Consider the following 26856-nt stretch of genomic DNA (forward strand, 5'->3'; position numbering starts at 1 on the left):
AGGGACAGGACGGTATTAAATCTTTGGTATCAGGCTACAGGTATGTTTATATCATTTACAGTATTTTGTGTGAACGAAATAAGGCTACAAAATGAAAGGACGTGTCAACCAAAGGGAAGAAAAAAGCCTCACGTGATACAACTGTGGACGAATTAATGAATAGCGAGCACGGGAGTGGTAAAGAGACACATGGTGTGAGTGATAAGAGGGCCTGTCCTCCCACTGTCCCATTACAGTAGTAATAACACAGCGTCGGGTCTGTCGGACCCTCCTACCGAGCCGACATCAAAGCCTCACAATCATCCAGGTGTTCGGAGAATGCCCCTGAAGTCATGCATCAGCAGCCCGTCTTTATTGGTCATTAATGAGAGTGTTTCTGACAGTTTCCGTATGAGCCTCTATTCCAGTTTCCCCTTTCTCACTCACACACACGCCCACACTCCACCCCACAGCTAAGTTCACACGTTTGTCGCAGCGTGGGCTAGTGTACCGATGTTTCTGCCTCATCGTCACTGTATGAGGGACTGCAGGGGGTCCATCAGAGAGCCGCCTGCAGGGCGAAGGCTACGAGAGCCTACTGTAAAACTTCTTATTGACTGACTGCCTAAATGAACTGGAATAATAAGGTCAAAGGTGAAAGTTGTGTTTTTAACTACAATAAATCTTCTTTATAAGTCTTGCCAGTGAATGTTGTAAAAAATGTAACACAACAAGGTGGGTGAGTGGAGCTCACAGCTGGCCTGGTTATTTCATGTGCTTTCATCTTTTAAACAGCTGAAAAAGGCATATTTGTCAGAATGTAAAAGCAATATGTAAGTCAGACATCTGGATGGATGCAGAGGTTTTCAGTGCATGAAGGACATTATAACTCTGGATCTACATGTCAGTACAGCTGAGCAACAAACAACAACTCATCTGGTTATGTACTATTATAATAGCTGGTAAAAATCCTGCTGAATTGGTTTGAGTTAGTGACAACAACCCTCACAGAAGCTTGGCCTTTCTCAAAACCATGTCAGGCCTGACACATTTCTGGCATTGTAATCTCTCACATTCCTTGCCTGCTGTTAGCGAAACCGCCCCAATCAAATGAAAAGTACAAAGGGTGTCAGGCTAATTAAGCGCTCTATCATTACGGCTTAGAGTCAAAACAGGAGTCGGGTTTTAACGGGAAGGAGGGGCACGAGAAGGTTAATAGGCTCCCCACTGATGATCGCAGAGGTAAAGTTTTGCAAAAGGCGGAAAATGGGAAAACAACAACAAAGACTCAACGGCACATGAACCGTCAAAATGCGGTCGCTACATTCAGCACTGAGGACAATGCGCTACAACTAACGATTTCTGTCAGTGGATGCACGTTTGCTGCACCTTGGATTCTCTCCGACGCGGCAAAACACAGCGGGAGCAAAGTTTCTCCACCTGATAGCGCACTGCCCAGGCTGTAATTTTCTTCAAGGTAAAAAACCTGTCCTACAATAATACAGACATTGGAAATATTCGGGCCCTTTAATCTCCAAATATCTCCAAAAATAAAAGGCTTTACTTCCAGACTGGAGAGCACAAACCACCCATTGTAGGGATAAAGGAATGCAGCAAATAAGTAGCTCTTGATACCCATAGAAATCTTTTGACGGACAGAAAAATATACTTTGCCAACATCTATAGCTTCTTTTTCAATCTGTGGACCTTAGAGTGGATCAGCTTCAGCCCCGGACTGTAGTCTGAGAACATTTGGTGTTAGAGACCTCACCTTAAGTTGTTTTGTTTTCTTGATTATTACAACATAATACGTTAATCAAGGGTTATAGCCCTTCATACACCGAGCTTTAAAGGAGAAACATACTTTGATGTGCATTCATTGAGAAACAAAATAGACCGGGCGATATAAATATGTGCGTCAGGAATTCTCTTCATGTTGGGAGTTAGTTCTCGCTGGGCGGGCTTGAAAAAACACAAATATCATTCAGAAATCTTACTGGATGTTTATCTGCCCCTGCAGACGTAATGTAAATGTTTGGGATGTATTAGCTGCGCTCATTTTGGGGGAGGGGAGGATTTGAAGCTGTGCTATTTCTGTAAGACGTGGTTTTGCTTGTTTTTACAATATAAACATGGCGTGGGCACAGGGTCAGTAAAGAATGATACAGAGATAGAGAGAAATACAGAGGGAGAGGCAACTGTTTTAGGATCATAATCTTTCCAGTGCATCGACAAGCACTGTTCAAATCCACAGAACTTTATTTGAGATTTAACTCAATAGGTCGAAGCAACTGTGTACATTTAGGATGTAAGTCTGAATACGGAACAGAGAATTGTGTTGTGTATAATTTATCTAAGGATCAAAGATCTCCATGTGCCCAGTCAATGTTGAACTTGGATCATCAGACCGGAAGAAGACAGAGAAGATGTGTTCACTGTGTCGTCTTACTGATATAGAATGTTTGAGTTTGATTTTATTTCATTTAAATCAGCCACTTACTTTCAGAAATGCTGGGCGATGAGGAGAAAAGTCCTTTATCTAATCTGAAGCTTGTAGCATTCCTGTTTCATGCAATGTGGTGTTAAATTAATTTGAATTTTAGCACAATATATGTTATACAAGCGGATATCATGCTGTAATTGAAGATTTTGTGCATGTGTTACGGGAAGATGTCTTTTTTGTTGTCTTGTAAGGATGAGTCAAATGTTAAGGCCAGAGGCATTCTGTAAAATATTTTTTAAAACTAAATTTAACCAATTAAATCCCACTTCCCATGTGTTAGCAAGACCTTTGAAAGTTTGATTCAAGACATTTTAATAACAAGAAAGACCTTGTTTTTGGATTAATGAATTCAACGTCTTCTAAGTCTTTTTAAGTATCCGCCGCCGAAGTTAAAGTTAAGTTAAAGTTAAATAACTACAACACAAGTACAATATTTCCATTCGACACGAGGGTTCAGCCATAAAAATGAAAAGTATTTGAGGGGAAATCAGGGTTTGGCAGGAATTGAGAGACCTAACTTGCAATTCTCAGTTGCAGGGGATTCAAACCATTCATGTCTTCCTGTCAAAAACTTAAAACTATGTGTCTGTATTACCTGTCAGGGTGCTCCTTGACCACCTGGTAGACTTTGAGTAGAAAGGTGTCATTGCGGAAGGCACGGCTCACACACTCTTTGTAGAGGCGAAACTCTGCTGCGGTGACGGCCTCGCCCTCTGGGATCTGTGAGAGGTTGAACTTAAACTCCTTGTGGTGACGCCGCTGTGGAGAGAGCTCCCTGTCGTACTCCACTGTGGGATAAAACACACAAACATAGGATTATAACATTATGCACACAGAGAAAGAGACAGGGAAGATAATAGAGACAAGCAAAAAAAAAAAAAATACTCGTGCTTGTAAGTTTTCTGCTCCTGTTTTTCAGAAGAAATCTTGGGTGGATTAAATTCATACTAAATCAGGTCGATGAAGTATCTCCTACATTAATTTTCCTTTGACCTTTAATGCCTTTTCAATGGTCTCACATTTATCATGCATTTTCTACAAATAGGAACAAATTGCATATTTACAAACATGGCTTCAGTGTAAATATACAGTAGTGAGTGATAAGCGGATGTCCCTTTCACAGACACTGCGCTGAGGTCGACCATAGCCTTTAAAACGATCACATGTGATTTATACTTAAGGTCTAATAGGTTTCGTGGCTTCCAGTTTCCCTAAATAAACCCCTGTTATCATCAGTCCCAAGCAAAAGCCCATGATTTTTTTCGGCGGCAGCAAACTTAGAGACGTCGCGCGACCACTTCTGACAGCGTGAAATGACAAAAACCAACAAATGTGCTCCCTCCTATGCTTTTAAGTGCAATATGCGCCATAATGATAATGTGCTCTCCGGGGATTGGGTTCCTTTCTCAGCTGAAGGTTTTTTCTCCCACAGCAAAGAGTCTGCAGTCAGTTTGTCGACTGACACACGGAGTGAGAAGAGGGAAATGAATAAAGAGGGCAATGTCGAGTGCAATTAGAAGGTTGTGTACAGAAATACGCATGCAGACACACAAGTATGTGCTATATTCTGCAAAACACACAAAAAACTAGCAACATAATTGCCTGCGTACCCAAAACCCATATCAACACGCTCTTACTATTCTTACTGATTTAAATACTTTGTTCTATGCTACACACGCATACACACACTCCATCATCATCTCCACTCTAATTTCCACTTGGTGCAGGTTCAACAGTCTGCGGTTTCACCACCACAGACTGGAAGTGCAGACTCGAAGGGAACCACAGCTAGTGTACACGACCATCTCAATTTTTAGATGGATAGATATCCAACATCATTACATCTGTCCTACTACTAACGCTGCAGCGTTTAAGTTTTAACGTATCATTGCGAAGTAAACGTTGATTGCACAATGTAATGGCTATAGAAAAATAACAACACTGGCGTTTGGATTGGTTCCCCATAAGCCTTGATTTCCCTAGTGGTAATAAAATAATAACATACTTTGTAGTCTGAACTAAGACAGCAAACTATTTGGGGAGATACATTAACTTATGCAGAGGCCTGTGACAAAACAGCAGGTTTATTATGCCCTGGGATTGAGAACAGGCTGGTTCAACAGTAAGTTGGGACACTTGTTGGGAAACGGGGATAAAGATAGCCAGACTAAGCTAGCTAATCTGGTTAGTTTATTAGAAGCAATATCTATATACATTTTCCAAAATGATTACTTCAAATCGAGAGCTAATATGAATATGTTTCATGACAGCATGGAGACTTCCACCTTCCTACATTGACCAAACACACGGCTTCATACTGAATGTGTGTCCAGCAGTTTCAGACATATTTAAGACTGCAGTAAAAAGAAAGGGGAAGTGTATGATGCCAGTATTTTACTTTATTTAAACAGATATTTCATTTCATTTTGAAGATTCATTTAGAAACTTTTAGAGTCCAAAGCACTGGTAAGAAGACTTTGGTTTTTGTACCTGAGCCAGAGTTGTTAAAACTTTCTGGTTACTTTATGATGTGGGGACCCACCCAAAATGGACCAATGACACATTTTGTTCCCAGAGTCATAGCTGAAGAGAAAATTGTGTTGATGTGAGAACACTGGAACCAATCAGACGCTCCCAAAAGTGCCAGCCCCACCTTGTACCCACACCCAGGAAGGTCAAAGCTCCCCTCATCCCCAGGCATTTCCAAGTTACATAAATGCTGAACTTAAGTAAGAAACTGAGCAGAAAAGGCAGAGAGTGAAGGCGTGTCTTTCTAGCTTCATTGCATTTATGACGTAAATCAGTAAAAGTCCAATTCTGGAGCATATTGCTGTGACATGGTCACAACAAATTACAATAATCACAGCTTCTCAGTTTACTTCTGAGCCACTTCTGCCTCTCTGTACTTCAAATGCTTCCCATCGAAGCAAAGGAAATCACCAAGAGAAAGTGATGTTATTCGCATCATCTTCCCTGTGACTTCTCCCAAATGTGACAGTGACTATTTCATCCTCGCACCCCACAAGCTGCCCACCCACACCACACACACAAACAGATGTCTCAGTAACTGTGTGTGATAACGGGTCTGGTCTTGTGTTGAAAGGAAAATAGATCAGCTAAGCTTGTGTATCTGTGCGCGGAGGCTTTACGCAGAGGTCATGGTACTCTAAATGGCTTTACAACACTCCCTTCAGCAGCCCTGGGCTTAAAGACCAGCAGCTTGAAATTTGATATTCCCTGTTAAGACTGACTTTTTGACATGAAAACTCTTTGATAAACTGACTGTAGGTGGTGAGAAGGTCAGGAGGAGTGTCATATGTATCAAATATTTATTACATCTGCAGTAATGCTCTGCATGTTAAATGTACAATGCAATTTGAGCATCGTAAATCTTTATCACGTGTGATTTGTTGAGGTGTTTCTGACAAAAAGATGTTAGTTGCTGCATTATGAGATGCAGTGTTTTTGGATCTTCATGACCATGTGGACCGTATAAAAGAAGGTGACATAGCCACCGTGACGTCACCCATTGGTTTGAGGACAACTGTTTTGAGGTTTCGCATTTTGGCCGTCACCAGCGAGGAGCAAGGTGTGGATCTGACTGAGAACCAGAGGACATAGCCGTGGTAGCATCTTGTCAATGGCAAATGGACTGCAATTATAGCGCTTTTCTATTCTTAGCAAACACTCGCAGCGCTTTACAACAATGTCACTTTGTCACTTCGCGGATCAAACCGGCAACTCCTCAGTTCACCACTCAACGACATGAGCCACAGCCTCCAACCCGCCTCAATCACAAGGTAGCCACGTTCCAACACATATCCTGCTTTATCATCTGTTTTACTCTAAATCGGACCATAAATCATAAAATAAACACCGTGCTGTAACGAAGAAGACTTAAAGCTAGCGATTGGCACCATAAACGTATTAGGAAAGTGTTTACGGAGGTAATAAATCAAGTGAGAAGTAGGGTCATTTTCTCATAGACTTCCATACGATCTGACTTTTTTTTTGCAACCAGGGGAGTCCCCCCCCCTGCTGGCAGGTTTAAGGCACTTCAATCAAAATAAATCGTGAAAAAATATAGGTAACCATGGTAACCAGACACCATTCTGCAGCCAGCTTGATTAGTTTCATATCATCTATGGGTCGGCTATGTTGTGTTAGTTAACTTGTTTTGATTTATATATATTAATATACTTTATTTTAGAAAGTGAGATAATAGTCTGGAAACAACACACACATCTTTCCATACTCTTTTCTCTTTTTTCATACTTATCCAGACCTGGAAATGACTCAAACTGTGTAGGAACCCTGTAAATGTCATAAATATCGGAATCAGGAATGAAAAAGTGATTTCAGAATAATTGAATGATTACAGCTTTAAAATGAAGAATGTGGATGGAATTCTTTGGATCAATTGAAATGCAGAGTAGTCTTAATAAAAAAATAGATGTGGGGCGGCCGGGGAGGTGGTTAGAGCAGGCGCTCCATGTAATGAGGCTGAAGGTCCTCGATTACTGGCCGCAGGTTTGACTCCGACCTGCAGCCCTTTGCTGCATGTCCCCCCCCCCTCTCTCTCACCCCATTTTCTGTCTGTCCTATATAATAAAGGCTTGAAAAACTGCCAAAGAATAATCTTTAAAAAAAATAAACATATGAAACATGAAGACAGCCACGGTCTTACATTTTTGTATTCTTTATCACAGCCTTTCTCTTCTAGGCGGCCTGGGAGCCACAGCGTCAGCAGCTAAATAGCATTCCAGCTGCTTCCCCACCTTCTCAGCTTGAAATGCGATTGAAATCCACTGAGGTTTCGCATCTAAAATCAAAGGGAAGTCTTCACACGACGTGTACAGGGAGCATAACCTCTGTGCTAATCTACCATGACGTGAGCTTTGAGACAGGAACACACAGAAGGGAAAAGGGATTTAGATTTGGATGATTCAGAGAGGAATTCACTCAGAGTGATTCTAAAGATGGGGAAAGAGTGATTATATTAGTGATTTGGTGAAAACACTGCTCGATGGAAAGTGCGGTGTTTATGTGCCATGTGTGTGAACTGAATACTAACCTGTAGGTGTATTTTATGGCTTTGTTTTATTACCACACTATCATTTTTTGTCAACAGTTCATGAGAATATACACACACACACACACACACAAATGAAAAAACACAACGTTGAAGTTTCTCTTTCATTTTAGAAAACATGTCAATATCAGGGAATTTCTGTGATGATTCACCTAAACACTGATTTAATGAGAAAGAGAAAGACATGAGAGACAGAAAGAGAAAGAAAACAGAGAGGAGAGGAGAGGAATGGTAGAGGTGCTAATTGAATGGTGGTATAGGTAGAGAAAGTCTGAACGCATGGATTAAAAGTAAGATGGTAGACAGAGAAAGAAACAAATAGTGAAAGAAAGGGATTAAGGGACACAGGAAAGGGAAGAAATTATTAAAAATAATGTTTGGGGGAAATTAAGTTTGTAAATACATACATATAAATAATAATAAATAAATAATAAATGACAAGATAAATAAATATAAACAAAAAATAAATGCACAGTTGTTATGTTAATAAAAAAAAGTCTGTCCATTAACATAACCCAGGACAAGAAAACGACTGTGGGAGAATTGGATAAGATGACAAGACCAGACGAAAAAAGACAAAGTTAGTTGTCACAGAGAGGAAGATCGAGAGAGCAAATAGACAAAAACAAAGAGAAGAAAGAGACATAAAGAATGAGAGATGGAGGCAGTTAGAGACACAAAGAGAGTGAGATGGATGATTTGCAGATTCACTTGGTTGCTTTGATTCTCCTTTCCACCTTCGCAACATCTGGCGATGCCGTCCTGTCCCTACTGCTGTAGGTACCATGGCAACACACACACACACACACACACACACACACACACACACACACACACACACACACACACACACTGACCCTGGGAATCTTTTACGATCACATGTATTCATATGGTCCTTATATTCACAGTCTGCACATGCTCAGTGGTTACATATATCCTAAATCATGGTATAAAAACTTTATAACCTTTTTTATGAATATGACTTGGAATTCAGTCCTCAATATTTTAAAATGTCTTAAAGAGAATAACTTATAAAATACTATAGAGTCTAAACCGGAGGTCTATTTTTTTGTGCCAAAGACTTTTTTTTCTTTTTGCTCTGGTACCGAAAGAGTACGCTAGATTACATTGACGCATGCACAATGAGATAATAAGAGAACGTTTTTTAGATAATATCGCATATTTATGGTTTTGACACTGATAGAAGTCTGCAGGGAACTTAAATTGTGTGTGTAACATTTACATTACGGCTATCGACAGCACTGAGCGAGATTATTGTCTTGAATAGAAATAACAACTCTCACATCTTAATAAAATAATACTGGAATTGACTCGAATCACACTCATCTTCAAACTCGGACTTCATTTTGATCTCCACTACGCACCTGTGGAGTTTCGTGACTGTATCTTGCACAGGCGAGACGTTACCGCGGAAACATAATCTCTCCACAGACAGACAGACATATAAACACCCACTGAAATACTCAAAACCTCCTCCGTGGTAGTTCCCGCTACAGAAGGTGTCTCTAGGACCATTTTGCCATAATGACACACACGATAAAATAAAAATCTCAATCCTTTGGAAGAGCTGAAATCACACATGAACCTCAGTCTGACAGGTTCACTTTTCATAAACTGAGATGCGTGCCCCTTTAAGAAGTAGAGGAAGGAAAAGGGGAAAAGGTGCTGAAAGAAAGACAAGTGAGTGCAACTTTGAGCCAGAAGGTCGTCTGTGCAGTGAGAGGCGGGCAAATGAATCTGACAGTAACCACAAGTGAAAAATAAAGAAGAGCATCTCACAGTACAATGTGAAGAAGGTCGATGAGCATGCAATCGGCAGTTTGCTGGGTATGATGGAAAAATACCAGGAAAAAAAGAGAGCAGAGCGTGGGATGAAATTTATAAGTAGAAAAAGGAAGGAAGGAAGACGAGACGCATAAACAGGAAATAAACTAGAGGAGTAGTTTAAAGGAGGAGAATAGTAATGCTCTTGGATGTGAGGCAGAAAAAGCAAGGCTGTGCAGGAGAGGCCCTGGGGTGGTTGACAGGCTGACTTGTCTGTGGTCAGTGGTCAGCGAGTTTGCTCACACTCGTCGACCAATCAGCCAATCCCTCGGAGGGACAGCTGGCGAACAGCCGCCTGCATCAAATCCCTCCTGCTTTCTCTCACACGTCCCACAACCACAGAGCAAAACAAAAACAACCACCTTCCCTCACCGAAATACTTTTTCGCCCTTCTTCAACACTCAGTTGGTAAAATTAACTAAAGGCAAGTGTCGCATGGTGTCAGATATCCATTTTAAAGAGGGGATTATTGAAAGCTTTTAGCCTCAAAGCCAGATTCAATTCAATTCAATTCAATTTTATTTATAGTGTCGAATCACAACAAAAGTTATCTCAGGACACTTTACAGAGTAGGTAAAGACCACACTCTATGACTTATTTATGATTTACATAGACCCAACAATTCCCCGTAGAGTACGGTGGCGTTGAAAACCTTCCCTATAACAGACAGGAACGTCAGACAGACCCAGCTCTGTGGAGGACGCACATCTGTCTGCACCGGTTGGGGAGGAAGGAAAGGAGAGAGAAAGAGAGAAAAGACGGACAGATGGACAGAGAGAGACAGACAGACACACTTCTAGAGATGGAAGCAAAGCCTAACAGTAACTATAATAATATTTATAGTAATGTGAATATAACGTATATGTTAAGACAGTTAATACAACAGAATAGTAGAAACAAGCACCGCTAAGGTGACAGAATATGAAAATGATAATAATTATGGTGGCAAACATGATCAATGATGAGTAGTGGCAATAGCAGCTACGATACAGCTACGAATTTTATAGTTCAGATGAGTAATTCACTTTTCCATTGTGGCGCTAATGCTTGTGCAAGGAACCACCAAAATAGGCATGCAACACGGTTTGGTCCATAGTCTCCTGAGTATATCTTAACGCTGAAATACTTTTGCAGTGTTTCTGTTGTAGACTTTTCTGAAAGGTGTCCAGTGCTGCATTGTAGATTACTGAGAACAGAGCACCTGTGACCCGGTGAATAGTGTCTTAAGGGAGCTCTCATTTGATCTCCCAGTAAGACAGGATAGGGGAACCTCTGGAGGGCCTCTGTCCTGCTTGTTTAAGGTTTCTCTGTGCTCTAACACACCTGATTCTAATGCTCTGCTCATTATCAAGCAGCTGAAGCGTGTCGGGGGTTTAATAATCTGTGTGTTAGAGCAGGGAGCAACCTAAAACATGACAGTGGTAAGAGATTACTTGGTACAAGTTTGATGAGATTTTTGGTTCGTATTGCTGATTGAATTTTTTTTTTTCTCCTACATTTGCAGACATGTAAAACACATGCAAATCCCTCCACCTGAGACAGCAGCACACTGTACCAGTTCTATGGGATTTTGTTCCACAAAGCATTAAAGCCAGTTGCCACAGGTGACTTTTACAAGATACTGGTAATGAGTCAGTTTCTTTAAAGTTGTACTCTGTAATGATTTCATCTATTTAAGTGTCTTTTAAGTTAATATCTATCAGAGAGTGAGTTAAAACAATGGTGATTGCTCATATGACCCACTAATGAAAGCACTTCTACTTGCCTTTTTGCCGAGTAGTACAATATCCGTGTCTGTGGCGACACTCGCGGGCTAGATGTAAATACGGCGCCATGTTAGTCGCTGCTGCTGCTGACAGTGGTTGGTCTGCCCAGGTGGAACTCGTCACTGCCAGTTATGCTGCGTTTTCATTGTAATAAAGGCTTGTAGTAAGGGCTGAAGTCTAACAGGAACGTGTGTGTGTGTGTGTGTGTGTGTGTGTGTGTGTGTGTGTGTGCGTGTGTGTGTGTGAGTGTGAGTGTGAGTGTGTGTGTGTGTGTGTGTGTGTGTGTGTGTGTGTGTGTGTGTGTGTGTGTGTGTGTGTTTGTGTGTGTGTATTTAAGAGTAACATATCTCAATTCTTATGGAGAACATCTTTAAAGTCATTATATGTAATTTAATAACACAATAAAATGACTTGCCCTATGTTATATATTTTATTGAGTTGTGTACTTATATTATTATTATATCCCAAATGTTTTCAACAATGTTCAAACCAAGAGAAATCTGTAATTGAAAGTAATGGCCCATTCCCGTCGCCATTTACTTTATTCTGTTTTAAGGCACACTTTTAAGATACACCTTTTTAAATCTTGGTCATTTTTAAGTCTATATTTTATCCGGATAAAGGATTTTAGTTGTTGCATATCTGGATCTTAAAGTATCACAGAAGCTGAGTAAATGTTAGTGGCAGCTCAGCTCGCAGCACCTCTGATTTTCATCGTGAAACAGCCTTATACAGTGTTTTCATTGGTTTGAATCACCTGGTTTGTTTGTTTTGTTCAGGAGGAGACCACTGCAGATAACCTGGCTCTGTGTAAAACCTCCTGAACGACGAACACTGAATCCTAACCCGGAGAAGCTGATGGCAATGACGTCAATGCTGGCGAAGACAACCACTCCCCCGCTTCCACGTTACTTCACGTCCTCAGCAAACTAATTTAGAGAAGTACGCTATGTTTGAGATTCTAATAACAACTACTGGAGCATTGGAGAGTAAATGTTTTGTGTAACGACAGCTTAGAGATAATTGTTTAAGGACTTGTAAAAGCATCTCACAGTGCTACAAACATTGTTAAAGACAGATACTGGATTATTCTGCACAACCTAAGACTACGTTAAATTCCAACATTTCTAAAACTCTCGCTTTTAATAATATCATGACCATGACGGTGAGATCAGGGACTGATTGTGGTGCTTAGTAAAAACTTGAACGTTAATTGCAGGTTTGTGACAGGAGGCCAATATCCTGCATGAAAGGCAGACATGCTACACTCCTAATTTTCCTGAAGAATACAATCACTTGGTACCAAAGATAAGCATTAAATGTAAATAATAACATGCAATATGGACCCAATTAGCTGGATACCCGACTGACTTTTCCAGCTATGATTAAAACCTGCAAGCCAAACTCTCATCAATCTTTGATCCTCCCAGCTCTATCCCATAATGCCCCACACAATCGAGGGCTTACTCTGCCTTGTTCACGTTTACTTTGTGAGAGAGCAACAGTTTAAGTAGGCTTTAAAAAACATATCCATGCTCTTGCTTACTGTCCTTGTGGCAGCCAATGATTGGTTTTAGGCTTTCGACTCAGTGTCTCCTGAAAGAAATGAGATGGCTGCAGTCGGAACCACTGACCCTGTTGAACTAACATGAGAACAAGAAGCCAGTGTAGCTGTAAAACAAGCTGCGTTTTCTCTCCAGTGCAGCAAAGATTCCAGTATCTTCTCAATAGCCAAGCTTTGTGGGGGATTTATGTGTAGAGCATGCCAAAACTGGATCCCGAAGACTATCGTAAAAATTTCTCCTTTCTAATTAAATCTATAATTTACTATTTCCTCTGACCCATAATGCACCACGCTGAATGAGAGGCTATGAGAGAGAGACAGAATGAGAAAATGAGGGAAAAGCAGACAATTTCATAAACACCCTTCAATTAAATTTTTGCATACCAAGAACCTGTCAACATTGTTAAAGATTTTGCGGATGCCTAAACCAATAAAAAAATGTTCTGAATGTCCGAGGCATTAGAAGAATCCATCTGTGTTTATGCAATTACAGCCCACAACCTGTCAGACCAGATATGTCCTTGTCTTCCAATAATATTTAATTCCTCCAAAGTCCCATCTAATCACAGGTCAGCTTGACTCTCACAAGGAAGTTTATACAATCACAACTCTTCAGCGACAGCGGCTATTTCATTCAAAAAGCAAAGCATCTCATTAAGTGGAAATCTTGATGCTATAAACACCAGTCTTTCTAAAGAGGCTCCAGACAGATTTTATGCTTCAAACTCTTTGGCATCGATGCAGTGTGGATAGATAAAGAGAGACAGAGACAGCTGTTGAGTTTTGCAAATCAGATGAATACTGGCAGCTTACAACACACACAGACACACACACACATACACACACACACACACACACACACACATCGCAGTGGTGTAAGCTGCCTGTGTTGTCACTATGCTTGGCTGCCACCAGGAGCTGTTTCCGCCTTCTGCTGAGTGTTTTGGCTCTTTGTAGTCAGGCAGCTGGCAAGGCAGCTCCTGAGGTCGAGGTACCGACCCAGGGGCTGGGTGTCTGCTGGGAGTCATCATTAACTTTGAACAAGGGCGTGTGTGTGTGTGTGCATGTGTGTGTGTGTGTGTGTGTGTGTGTGTGTGTGTGTGTGTCTTTGGCGACTCCTCCTGTGCTCTGATCTTCTCCCCTGACCCAGCATCAAAGCCGACACACTGAGCGCCACAGGACCAGCCAAGGGCCACTGGCAAGAGCGAGAGTTTATGTCCGATGCATGTAGGCACACAAATACACACGCACATCTCTAGACATTACATTAAAGGGTTTACACACACGCATGCAGGGTACTTACACGCATATGGGCACTGACATATGCGCAAGTACAGATGTACATAAATGTCATTTGCATTACAAGATCCCACACACGTGAGAAAGCGAGGACAGAGGCGCTTGAACACACATTCCCACACACACTCTGTGATGCACACACAGTCCCAGAGGCCAGTGGTTTGAGAACTTAGGGCCAGGCAGGAGCATCAGTCCATAGCAAGGATATGAGGCAGTGAGATCAGCCCTTTTGCAGGCTGTCAAGCCCCATTAGTAAACACAGAGCAGGACCCGACAGCTTCACTCTCAGTGTCTCAGAAATCAGTGCAGTGATGTTAGCACATTACCAATTACTGTTATGTGTTCCTGACAGAGAGCCAAGAAACGTCCTTCATGCTCAACAAGCCGAACACTCGTAAAAGTTACTACCATTTCAAGTTTAAGTAAGAATTTGCAACACTTAATTAATGAATGTCATGGTGATTTAACCCACACTGGGTTCATGAAAGTGTTTACGTTACCTCCAAACAGCATGAATGAGGTTTCTTTCCTGGGAAAAATCCTCTGTTGCACAGGAAGTGATACATTCAATGTTTTGAACAGGTTTGTCCAAAATAAACAAATTAACCTGTTACAGTAGTTAACATAGGCTAAAACCTCCACATCAGCATCATCACATCAGAGGATCTCGGAGTTACATATTTATTTCTGCCTGAGCTGGTTGGATGTAACGTTTTTGTGACCACTTGAGGTTATTTGCCAAATTGGCCCTTTTAAAGCAAATTGAAACAATGAAATCAAGGTGTGTCTTGACGTTTTTAGAGTTAACATAACCTTATAGGCTGCACATGAATGTCCCTTTAATCTGAATGGGAGCTTTTATATAAATTCAATTCAAAAAATGTGTTTTTTATCATTGTACAATGTCCATTCATAAACATGGCAATAGACATTTGCACCCGATTACACACCTATTTAGATTCAGTCGTTCAACTGATGTATTTCATTTCACTTATTTTCCTGCAAAGCCTTCTTAGTATCATCAAAGTAACATTTGAGATTATAAAAGAAAAATAAATACATCCCCCTGAAATCCACCAGGTTCCCCACTTGGAAGCACTTTGACATCGTAATTACGATATGACAGCTAGAACACAGCTCCGAGTTTTCAATGACTATGCAAGAAATTCAAAATGTACATTTACGTAATTTGTAGTGTCAAGAGCACAAGCACTGTGCACGCACTGTGCACTCAGACCGTAAAATATTGTCTAAGTGCAAATAGCACAAACTAACACAGGACTTCCTGAGAGACTGACAATTTTCTCCTCTTTCACACACAGACACATTCATCAATAGACTGGATATCCAGCCTGCTCTCCTTCCATTACCTCCCACAGGTTACAGTACATAATGACCTCACTGGACAGGCATCCCCAGGAACAAAGGCCCCATTTGAACCATGTAATCACATTTTTCTACATCGTCCTCCACATAATCCTTGAAAAACCATTTGGGTTTTTCTAAAGATCCATCCAAAACCATGACACATAATGTCAGGCGTACTGTCCCAGGGCACACACAAATACACAATCTCACACACATCCACAGAGGAAGAGAATCTGATTCTTGTTCCCACCACCCAAAGCTCTATCACCACTGCGCTGCATTCCAGACAAGAGGATAAAATGCAGTCTGGACACACATCTATCTTCTGTCATTTTGGGTTTTTTGCACTAGTGCGCAATGTGTGTGTGTGTGTGTGTGTGTGTGCGTGTGTGTGTGTGTGTGTGTGTCTAACCCCGAGGGTAGGTGGATAATTTGCTGTAATTGCTCCTCTGCTGGGGCTTTGCTAACAGATAGATATCCGAGGTATGGCTGTCGGACTGTGTAGTTTCAGTTTTTTTCATCGATAAACTGACAGCTGAGTGGTAGCAGTCATCAGCTCGCTGTTCAGTCTCCAGTTGGCCTCCAGGTAACTGCTTGTGTCATACCTGTGTGTCAATGGGAGATTTTATTCCATCTCTTCATGCGCTATTATGAAGGATTAAGATGTGGAGCGACAGGGGCCATTTAAACAACAAGGGTATGTGAATGTTCATGGTTCTCTATTCTTGTTATGCCCCTTTTCTACTACAATACTGTACTGCACAACAAGGTAACATAGGGTGATGTAAACATAAAATGAGATAAAGTTAGGTACAAAGGTTAGTTAAGGTGAGGTACAAGGTAAGGTCACGTAGCGTAAGGAAAAGCAAAGATGCACGACAAGGAAAATATTTCAAAAATGAAATAAGATTAGGCCTGTAGTACTTGAGTTCAGTCTCAAGTCAGGTCTAGAGATCACTTTTTGTGGTCTTGGTCTCTTGCCTTGTTGGACTCGGAAGTGTCTTGGACTCAGTCAAGTTGTTCCTGGCTGCTGATTCGGTAACCTGACTCGTCAGATGGTTTGTTACATAGAACCATCTGAGAAGGCGTCATTGGAAACTGTTTGGAAAAGGACAGGCGCGTTCAAAACATACCTGGCAGGTGACTGGATGAACCATGTATTAAACTCTCATCAAAGTCAATCAGGAGAAGAGAGAAAGCGTCTTTTCCGTCGAGAAAAGGCTTCAGTGTTGTTCTCTTCTGTCAACGAAGAAAAACTCTCCAGTTCTGATCAACTGATGTTGTGTTGAGCGAGTGGTCACCTCTCTGTCTTTTTCATCCCGATTCAATTTAACTTTTTATGACCAGAAGGAACATGTTGACCGACATAACTACCCCAACATAAGCTGGGCATATTTTGACGTTGCTTGTATTGACTGTTTTATTGTCTGTTGCCGTCTGTTTTCTTAATCTGTTATTTTATCGTGAGATGTGTGGAGGGACAAAATTTCAATAAGCTTTTGGGCTTTATTGTGTTTTCATTCATGATGATTTAATCGTATTCAACAACTGCTTTTCACCCTTAAGTCAAATCAGTCAATCAATGTTGCCTAAATTCTATGCATTGATAAGTTTGATGTCAAAAGACAGATCACTCTTGGGGCGGCCGGTGGCTCAGGGGTCAGAGCAGTTTCCCATGGAAAGAGGCTGAAGGTCCTTGACGCATTTTGCTGCATAGGTTGGTCTTGGCTATAAGATAATACAAAAATCCATGTCGACAACAAGCACAGCAAGCAAACCACAAAGAAAAAAAAAATTTCATGTGCAGCCAATATTGTAAAAAAGAACTCTGTAAAAGTTCAGGTAATGACTGTTGCTTGCAAATGACAGATATATTTGCAAGTCCTGCAGGGCTCTTGCATATTTATGCTTTGGTTGCATATATGGAAACATTTGTTGATAAGGATGAGGGACCTCATAGGATTGGTGTGTGTGAGTGTGTGTGTGTGTGTGTGTGTGTGTGTGTGTGTGTGTGTGTGTGTGTGTGTGTGTGTGTGTGTGTGTGTGTGTGTGTGTGTGTGTGTGTGTGTGTGTGCGTGCGTGCGTGTGTGCGTGCGTGCGTGCGTGTGTGTGTGTAAGGGAGGAGCCCTGTGAGTGCATGTACATATTCAGCCTTTACACCCGTGTCTATAATCAATCTTTACACACCGTTTGTGTCTGTTTGAACACTTACAAGTCTTAATGGTCACAGAGAAACACTCATTGACATTAATGGCTAGTTGAAATTTCCCCAAAAGCCTCTGTAAAAACAAGTGTTCATTTCATTGGACACCAATTCGAGCCAATGAGCTGTCAACAAAACACGGTGCAACATCTTTTTCACATTCATAAGGAAATTCCATGAAATCAGGAAAGAAATGAGCTGGAAAATAAACAACGCAGATTTCTTTTCTGCCAGTTTATGGGATGTTAATAAAAATGTAATTCTACAGTAGAGCAGCTGTCACAATAGCCTCTGGTCAGACTAATGGTGGCTTACACTGCGCTTCAACTTAGACCTGCGGTCTTCGCACAGGACTTGTGGAGGGAAGAGCCAGATGACTTCCCAAATCTACAGTAGTGGAGAGAGCACTTCAAAAATCCAAGTTCAGTATAACGCCCCATAATGACTGTGAGAGGAGTAAATATAATTAGTTATTTCTAGACTTTACAATCCTTCAGCGACAGACGGAAATAAGGATTCAGTCATTTTGTCGTTGTTTGTCGTTGTTGACCATTAGCAGAATGAATAATAGGTACACTTTCAATTTAAAAAATTACAAAACTGAATGGATCCATGCTGCTGATAGGGCTCTTTGAATAAAAGCACAAGATTTCTGTATGAGTTTGGTGCATGAGTCAATTTTGTTCCTTCTCCAGCATCTTGTTCTCTCCGGGGGCCGATTTGGCAGAAATACGACTGGATGTTTCATTTAGACACGAACAAGAAAATAAACGCAACCAAACACCGAAGTCATAAACAGAACCACTGACACCAAACACTTTGCTGTCGTAACGTACGTGACTAACAACAACAACCCTAAACCAGAGTCATTAATCTCGCAATACACGGCACACTATAAGATATATTGTTTAGAGTTGGTCAGATTGTCAGGATTTGCTGTCCTTTGGTTGCCATAGGATACAGTGGAAAAAACATTTGGGTGGCCAGCAGGAGCATTTGTCTGGGATTCTCTGCAATAAAACAGAAGTTGCTGTAAATCCATCCCCAATTTCAGAAAATAAAGTGATTTTTGACGGTTGCTTGGTCACAAAATGAAATCCTCAAATGTAGAATAACTGGTAGATCCATAATAGTTTTCTAAGATGCCATTAAAGTCAGGATTTATTGGGGAAATCAGTGACCATGGAATATAAGGGGTCGGATTATTTGAAAGAAAACCTCTGATCTTGTTCCTTTTCCCTGAGATATTCTCTGTCCTTGATGTTCAGCTCTATTTCCTATGCGATTTATGTGCCTAATGACGGCTACTTACCCCTTTCCTCCAGGGTCGTGAACACAGACCCTCTCAGAAACGGCTCCCTCGGCTGCTTTAGAGATTTGCCACCATTCAGAGAATATTCCGTAAACAGAAATGGACTCCCATAGTTTTTGATGTCCATTTTTGAGCAAAAACAAAACATTTCTGTGGGTTTGAAATTTTTACCAGGCCTCATTTTACTTACGGTGTGTCAATACAGGTCATCAACAAGCCCCTTTCAATGGCCTGTCAGGCTTTGTGGGAAACTGAAGACTGATCACAAGGGCGTGTGTCTGTGTTTGTGGTAGCTCTGGTAGGTATTCTATAACCTGACTCCACCACTCTCAGTTGGAGATCTTTTTGGAAGAGGCGGAAATACTGGTTGCTGATTAGATAAATCATCTATCATCACCTATGTTGGTGATAAGACAGGCCAAATCAACCATGACGTACTAACAGAGCGTCGAGGCAAAGTAAACAACATGTCGGTAAAGGATATTTTCCATTTGTGTAACGTGAATTTACTGAAAGAAGGCATGATTACAGGTGCCCAGGCCATATTCCAACAGAACGATCCAAGAGAAAAAAGAGCAGCTTGCTCAATAGCTGTGCTCATCTTATCGACGGAAACCACCGTTGATTACACTGAACAGTCGCTTCTCGTTGTGTCACACTTCGATCTGCCTCAAAACCAACAATGATTGGTTCGGTTGCTTGGGCAAACTTCTCCAAATTTTCTCTGCCGCAAGTTACCAGACTGATCTGTGAGTAAAATACAATGGAGCTCACAAGATCAGGATGGTCTCACAAGGCTAGGTATTCTTTTCTGCGTATTTAAGGTTGTTTTATCTGTACTTGTTGCCTGTATGTGTGTGCTTTTATTTCAGGACGGCTCATTTTTTGTATCTTATCCGTCTATCAGCGTCTATTAACATGCAGCAGTACAGGCAATAGAGGGGCCTGTTATAGTGATCTGTGGTGAGTGTCTGCTTTTGGGCAGCAGGTGTGTATGTGTGCGCGAGTGTGTGTGTCTGAGCTAGGCCGGTCTGGTCCCAGATTTAGAGGAGGAAGCCAGTGTCAGGGCCAGGAGATGGATCTCTCCTGAGGGATCCGATAAATAAGGAAAAAATATCTTTGAAAAAGGGAAACGCAGCTGTTTCTTAAGCAGAAGTCAAAATATTGGTGGCTTTGCATTCCACAGCTACAAGGTAGAAGGCCAGCTCGCTCTGTGATGCTGATGGTACTCTATTCCCCTCCCTCTCACAGTGAAGTCCTTTTCTCTTCCTTTTCTGCACATCTTTTGTTGCCTGATACATCTCCCTATCCTCACCTCTCTGTCTGCCTTTCTTTCCCCTCCACTCTCTCTGTCATGAAGACAGACGAGCCACAGTGTGATTCCCTTTGGAAAGTCTGTGGTGACCACAGAGCATTTCAGCGGCTTAAAGGCAGAGCATATGATCCACTGATAAATCAGTCTGGGCCAGCTTCAATCTCCCCCCTGGGCTGACTTACATGTAAGACCTACTGCTTGTTTTACACACAGGCACAGCTCCAAAAACAGCGACGGTAACCAGATACCTGGATATTTAAAAAGCAGGTGGGCCGTTAGGAAAATCAGGAGAAAAATAATCAATGTTTCTAATAATACATCCATCCATGATGTAAACATAATATTGGAGAGATGAAAGTGTAAAGAACTTTGGCTTTCTTCATGTTATTTGAGTTTGAAATCCAGAAATTGACATTCAAACTACCTTTCAAAATGACGTGTTATTTCAGTATGGGGGGCCCCAGTGGGAACTGGAACAATGCAGAGCACTGAGCACGAGGCCATTGCGGCATGTTTTTAAAACCTACTGTTAAAAAAAAGTATTTTAAAATAGTTGGGGAAAGTAAAAATCACAACGGAAAAATTCACATTTATAAAAGTTTTGGAACTGGAATATGTATATTTACATTTTGGGAATTTCAATCCAATTCAGGGGTTTTACGTCTTGTTTTAATATAATCATCTATCAAAATCTAGAGGTGTAGAACAGTGACTGATGACCATGTCAGAGGAAACCTCTAGTTTGTTACAACTTGATTCTGATCCAGACAATCAGACAGGTAGTAAACAAGCCAACGTTAAAGTCGGGTATTCTAGACACACATTATTACCAGATGCTGGTATTGCTTTCACCTTGTGAGTCTGTGTGTGTCATCATGGCAAAATGTGGTTCTGTAGGCACCTACTGTAGCTGGAAATACCACAGTGGCTGTCTGAAGCATTTTGCCAGGTGTTTATAAGTCTGTCCGTCTGTGGACAGATTTTGCGGCAGTGATAGTGTCACAACCATGTCAAAAAACCTTATAGGTGTGTCAAAATTAAGGCTGAATTTAAAGATGGGTGTCTGCCGAGCAAGGGCGGCAAAAGTAAGGGGGTATAAAGAAGGGAAGGAGCAACTTTATGCCTAAAACTTTCAAAGCGTGTGGTTGATCAAAGTTGAACCAGGAAAACCGTGATGGATGTATACAATGAACAGTTTGGCTAATGGTTTGACAATTTGCTTTCATTTTCTTTTCTAAGTAATTTTGGCTCACGTGGGAGTTTCTTTACAACCTGTTTGATTGTCTGACCGCTTGTGTTATTCACTTAGTAATGTTAGTGCTTTAGAGAGTTTGTAATAAACTGTCATTATCATTTAATATGATACTTGACTAGCTGATGAATCCCAAATCAAAGACACAATAATAATGTAAAGAATGTGGACTTTGACATCATGATTCAACAAAAGTCCCTCTCCATCAGTCAAGATTGTATTCAATTCATAAATGCAGCTTAACAGCAACAAACAAAGATAGTCAGAATAGCTAAAATCTACCACCAAAATGTGATCTCACACACGATTCTTATTATTCTTATTCTGGATATATATCTATATATATATCTTTCTTTGATATAACAGGAAGAGAGTGAGAAGTTATTAAAAATAATAGTTTTCTATCTCGTTAGATAATTTGCCAGATTTGTTCAATTCCTCTCAGCTAATCTGTACCGTAAGAACAGTTCTGAACATACTGACCATATTGAACAGCATGTGTAAAAAAGGCACTGACAGTGAGACACATACAGTAGATAAGATAGCTAAAAAAAAAAAGTGAGACTTCCTCTTGGAAAAGGATTCATACTGGACTTTAACACTCCCTCAGTCAGATAAGGTATCCAGGAGACTGACTGCTCGGAGGTGTGGAAAGTGTCCGTACAGAAGGAAGGACTGGGCAGAGTTTCCCCTGCACATCCTTAGTGATAAGATCCTTTCATCCAGAGAGCCTCACGGCACTGGGAGTGGATACATTTTTCTTCTGGGTGGCCACTTTGGGAGTCAAATCCCTAACCTCGAGACATATAAGTTACTGGTGTAACCACTGACATACAGAACGGACTTCTTCCTCATCTGACTGTCCTTTATCTTTCTTTTCTGTATTTGCAGTTTCATTATCTCTAAACGCTCTCTCCTCCTTTCTTTCACCACTAAATTAGGGAAGCAGAATGGAAATCATTGGGCAAGTTGAAAAAAGAAGAAAAACTGGTAGAGCAAGTGATGGAATTGCATTTGTTAGATAAACCACTGTATCCTTTTCATACTTTTAAAATGACATGCCCATTATTCACTGATAAAACACAGCATCTACATGTCTTCCCACCTTTCCTCCTCTGTGCTCTTTTTCTCATCTCTCTCTTCCATCCTGCTTCCCTCTATCCCTCCCGTCTCCAACTGTTTTCCTGTCAGTATCATGTTTGGAAAGTCAGCCCGCGGGTCAGCCTAGGGCTCGTAAATTTGTCAGCGGCAGCGCAGTTGAAAGGGAGGCTACTTGCTCAGGAGGGTCAGGAGCATCTGCGCTCACATGGGGCCTTTTTCTCACTATGGACCCATGGTTGTTATTACAGGCATGTCCTCTTTAGAGAAATGACCAGCCTGGGAACATATGAGGGGCTGAGGGTCGCAGCTTTCTCTGTGACACTGGCATTTGATGAAGACATCTTGTATAAAGAGGTGGGGGTTCCTGTTGTCTAACGAGTATCTTCAAATACACTCATATCATCACAGCAGACACACACAAGCCTAGTCACATATGTCTGCATTTGTGTCTTTGTTAGGACTTTGTGAGAGTCGCTACATTCATTCCCTAACCTTCGACCCTGACCTCTGAGGAAAACTCCACCCTAACACACTTATCACTGTCAAATGGACAGCTATTGTTGACCTACGTTAAGTTTCTGTGTCTGCTGTGTTTTACTGTGGTGTATTTTCCTAATTTGTAAGGATGACAGATGAAATTTGTTTCCAGCACAGGTGCAACAGGCTTGTTGAGTGTTCAAATAGTCCACAAAAATAAACCACTGGACCAGAAAGTACACATTTGACACCAACAGAAAATACTCTTGCTCTCTTTTTCCAACCAGCATCCACACATCCGACTCAATGCAACAGGTTCACATCTGTGCAGAAGCTTGTCACAAGGCATTCTGGAAAATGAAGGAAATCACAGAAAAGACAGAAAAAAGTTGGTTAAAGTGAAGTGGGTTCATCAAGCAAAGTAAATTACAGAGGTTCAACACAAGACAACTTAAGGAAGGCACAGATCAACATTGATGTGCGATGTCACAGCAACATTTTCCTAACCCTAAAGCCACACCCTGAGGCCAGCAGCAATGGATCAACAAACAATTCTAGCAACTCTGTGAGGATGTTCTAGTTGTCACATTTCATTAAAACAACCCCATGGTGGCACTAGATAAAAAGTCAGGCAATCACCAAAGTGTGTAGGATCCATCCTCTTGGAACCATGAATGTCTTTGGTCCAGACTAAAAATTTCAGTCTGGACCAAAGTATTGGACCGACCAAGCGACACGCTGCTAGCATGGCTGAAAAAGGATTTCCATCATATTTCAACTTGTTCTGACTATAAAATATCTTCACAAGACATTTGTGGACACATACACGTGTATATGTGACTCCCAGAACAAACAAAAACTCACATCCTCCTTCCTCTGCTCCTTCAAGGTCACCAAAGGCTTTAAATCACCTTTCATCTGTCCCAGAGTTTCTCACCCCTCAAGGATCCTCTGGGTGTGCCTTCTTTCTTTCCTTTCTTCCCTCAGTTCTCTCTCTTCCTCCGCTTTTTTATTTACTAGAGATAAATCCCTGCAGGCTCCCCAGAAATGTGACAGCAGGAATGTTTACCATGACATTTACGCCATTCCTGTCGGCCGCGGTCATCTCCATTACCAGAACGAGACTCTCCAGCAGAGCAAACAACGGGGTCATTATGATAATGGATGGAGTTTACTGGGCACACAAGGTTCACAGGTTCACAACCTCTTTTAACACCGAGGTGGACCACAAATTCCAAAGACATACCAACCGGTGTTTACTAAAAAAGCTTATCTCCTGTACTGTGTGATGTAACAGAATTCACCGTCATACACACAATGTCAATGGATACTGTAAGTCCTCTGACAGATTGAAAGAATAGAATTTTATTGAAGTAAATGCAAAATCGCTGCAGAATATTCCTCCTAAATTAAGAGCGTGGACAAGAAGCAGGTACCGAGAGGCCTGAGAAACAAATGGTCTCAAAAGGAAGTAAAAAAGTGTTCCTGTTTAAGGACTTATAGTACCGTAAGGCCGTGGATCCCAGACTTTTTGAAACCACGGCCACCCTTTTTCATAGCCCCCAGTATTTTCTGTAGTTAAATTACCAGAACAATGTGTGTCTGTTACCAATTGGTAATATTTGGCAATACTGACCACATACCTACTGGATCAAAACCAATATTAGTATCATCTCCTGCTATTATGAGCATTTACTTAAGCTGTGATTACGGTTACAAATGTTTCCATCACTTGCTCCAACAGGTGCTATTTGTAACTGCTGTGAACCTGGAAAACTACCACACTGATATTGTGCCTCTAATCCCTAAAATTCACAGCTACACCTCATTCGTATTGTCCAGGACAGAAGATGAATGTCAGGTTCGAGACGATGAGTGCATTCATTCATATCATAATAAAATTTGCTCTAAGGCCACCTATGGTGCTGCTATGTCTTCTTCTCACAGTCCCTCCGAAGCTCATCACATCCACTTAAACTCAAACACAAGCAGCAGGTGTTTTTAACTTTCGACACAACGGGTTTCGTGGCTTTGGTTACGCAGAAATCTGGGGGATCGAGCAGGAAAATGTAGGAATCAAAACAAATAGACACATTTGTTTGCATCTTTGCTTCTCTGTGTCCTTCTTTGTCTCTTTCTTTCACATATACAAACTTTGTATATACAAACACAGCCTCGCACACACAAACTCACTTACATGCAGTTTAAAAACTAAATTATATTCGGGTATGGGAATACTGCGGTTTCTTAAACACCATGTAAACAGCATACCCCGGGTAAATGTTCTCATACCCCGGTTAACAGAACTAGAAAACTCCTCCAGTACCCCAATTATTCATGCATGTAAACAGCTTAACCAGAGTATTTTCGGGTTTCTCGTCTGCGCATGCTGCGTGGGTTACAACTTCCCCTCCCCACTCAACGGCGGTGACTTTTGACCCGGAAATAGAATAAACCATGAAGCAATGGCACTGAAAACAACGCAAACAACAACAGAAATAGAACGTTACCTTTAAACTGAGGGAGGATTTGCCGTGGCAAGAAACATCGCTACCAAGAAGACCCGTTTCTGTTGTAATTTTGTCCAAAAGTCGTTGTTATGATTTTGACAAAGATGAACCAGGAAAAAAAGCCGTATTCCAACTAGCTGTATGTTGGCGGAGCGCCACCTACTGTACGGAGGTCGAGTTACTCCCGTCATTTTCCCATTCAACCCCTTTCATGTATACGAGAGCAACTTCAATAATCCGATTATGCCTTTAACGGCCTTAAAGGCCATTTTCGGCTTACTGATGTGCATGTAAACGCACAGACTAATTCCAGGTTAATGATCTCCTCTGCGTGGCCTCCTCATAGTCAGTTAAACACCAGACAAAGGAGGACAGCTTTACAGCGCTTTTAGCAGGGGAGAGCGATGCAGGAGTAAACATCCACACAATCTCTTTGCCTCCCCTCGTTTTAGGCACATACCCACACACTCAGATCCATGTACTGATACAAGCGCTTTCATCAATCACTGAACATGCAACACTACAACTGCACATTGCAAAAGGCTTTCCGAACACTGCAACAAGAACACAGTGAAAAGTCATGATCACACATACTAAGGATTTACATGAATATTTTTGCATCACCTTTGCTGTATGCTGTCATTTTGTGCCAATATATAGAAATGGTGCCTTTCCATACTAGAAATATTCTTTTCTTTTGGGGCAGGGAAAGCCTTTTAAACTGGACCACAAGACTCTCTGGTGAAACCAACACTATAATAAATATGTTTAATGCAGAGCCAATAGCCTAATATATCATGCGCTGTCTCTTTATATGAGGTCCTGGAGGAGGCCATCGTATCAACCCGTTTCTGATCAGCGGCTTCTTGTTGCACAGCGTGCGGTCAAGATTCCTTCTGAGGTTTATAGCAATCATTTGACACATGGCAGACAGCATGAAAAAAGATCTATGTAAAGACAGACAGATGGAGAGAAAACAACAGATGTGCAGGAGGACAGTGAAGCTCTGCCTCGTCCTGCTTGAAGCACGGCAGAACAAACAAATTCCTCCATGCCTGCACCCAGAGGTGATAAATGGGATCAGCGGGTCCTAATCAGATGCTCCACCAGGGTTATCTGCTTCGTTCAATAGATCGTTACCAGCCGCGAGTGTGCCGCACTTCACCTCCTTATCTTGTCACACTCCTCCATCCCACGCCACTATCGCCTCGAACTGGAATGTCCGATGAAGACACAAGACTGGACGGGAGAAGAAATGAGGATGGCGTGA

At 41.4% G+C, this 26856-nt stretch overlaps 1 protein-coding gene across 1 annotated transcript in view; it reads right to left on the reverse strand.

Moving 5' to 3' along the window:
- The window catches only part of bmp6 (bone morphogenetic protein 6), a gene marked incomplete at its 3' end in the record, with an annotated part of 51038 nt that overhangs the window by 16718 nt on the left and 7464 nt on the right, over positions 1-26856 (reverse strand). The window contains exon 2 of the mRNA XM_083936377.1: positions 3078-3270. Within this exon, the coding sequence (XP_083792503.1) occupies positions 3078-3270 (193 nt within the window). The remainder of the gene's footprint in view (positions 1-3077; positions 3271-26856) is intronic.

The sequence above is a fragment of the Echiichthys vipera genome (assembly GCF_963691815.1).
Source record: "Echiichthys vipera genome assembly, chromosome: 21".
Classification (NCBI taxonomy): domain Eukaryota; kingdom Metazoa; phylum Chordata; class Actinopteri; order Perciformes; family Trachinidae; genus Echiichthys; species Echiichthys vipera.